This window comes from Bison bison, unplaced genomic scaffold (genome assembly GCF_000754665.1).
Source record: "Bison bison bison isolate TAMUID 2011002044 unplaced genomic scaffold, Bison_UMD1.0 scf7180017845884, whole genome shotgun sequence".
NCBI lineage: Eukaryota > Metazoa > Chordata > Mammalia > Artiodactyla > Bovidae > Bison > Bison bison.
Genome location: NW_011476457.1, coordinates 3,225 through 4,337, shown reverse-complemented (window position 1 = coordinate 4,337; position 1,113 = coordinate 3,225). Strand labels below are relative to the sequence as shown.

General features: G+C 38.2%; 1 protein-coding gene across 1 annotated transcript; it reads left to right on the top strand.

Moving 5' to 3' along the window:
* Positions 1 to 2: 2 nt before the first annotated feature.
* On the top strand, positions 3 to 527 carry LOC104986968 (olfactory receptor 2J3-like; the record flags this gene model as incomplete). Its single annotated transcript, XM_010837712.1, has 1 exon — positions 3 to 527. A coding segment is annotated over one exon (525 nt), but the record flags the coding sequence as incomplete, so codon positions are not given.
* Positions 528 to 1,113: the final 586 nt, after the last annotated feature.

Here is a 1,113-nt window from a genome sequence, read left to right as displayed (position 1 = left end):
ATACTGTCCTCATGCACCCTCGTTTCTGTCAACTGTTGGCTGTGGCTTGTTGGGTAAGTGGCTTTTCCAACTCAGCACTTCACTTCTCATTTACCTTCTGGGTACCCCTGTGTGGACATCGCCAAGTGGACCATTTCTTCTGTGAAGTTCCAGCACTGCTTCGACTGTCATGTGTTGATACTCATGCTAATGAGCTGACCCTCATGGTCACGAGTTCCATTTTTGTTCTCATACCTCTCATCCTCATTCTCAGCTCCTATGGTGCCATTGCCTGGGCAGTGCTGAGGATGCAGTCAACAACTGGACTCCAGAAAGTCTTTGGGACGTGTGGAGCCCATCTTATGGTTGTATCCCTCTTTTTCATTCCAGTCATGTGTATATACCTCCAGCCACCATCAGGAAATTCTCAAGATCAAGGCAAGTTCATTGCCCTGTTTTATACTGTTGTCACACCTAGCCTCAACCCTCTAATCTACACCCTCAGAAACAAAGATGTAAGAGGGGCCGTAAAGAGACTAGTGGGGTGAGAATGGTCTAGTATACTTGTGACAGTAATGGTATAATGGAGCATCTGTTTCACCAATAGTTCATCTACCCATCCACACGCCAACCCTTCTTTCATTCACTCACTCTATTAGCACTTATTTTGTACTCTCACAAGGTCACAGAGTTCAGGTAGCAGATAGGAATTAAACACAGTCTGCCTAAATAGTAATCACTCTTCAGTGGATATAACAGCCATGTAAAACATGAATCAAACATCAATATTAATTTTTTCAGTGCAGAAATCCAATAAAAATATCCTTTACTTAACTGAAGATGAAGCATAGAATTTGTTGTAAAAATTGATAAAATTCAGATGTAAAATTCCTATGGAGAGATGATATTCTTAATTTAAAATGACCTAGAATATGTCTTTCAGTTTCTCCCTTTATAGGCAAAATTTGTCATAAAATTTTTCTTCTGTCTTTGGTTTAATAATGAAAGATAAGTCTTTACTCCAACACTGTTATTCTCTTTTGAATACTAGTTAATATTGAAAAAAAAATTAGTGTATTCTTTGATATTCCATTATCATTAGTAAGAAAATAATTTTGATGAATTGTACCAAAA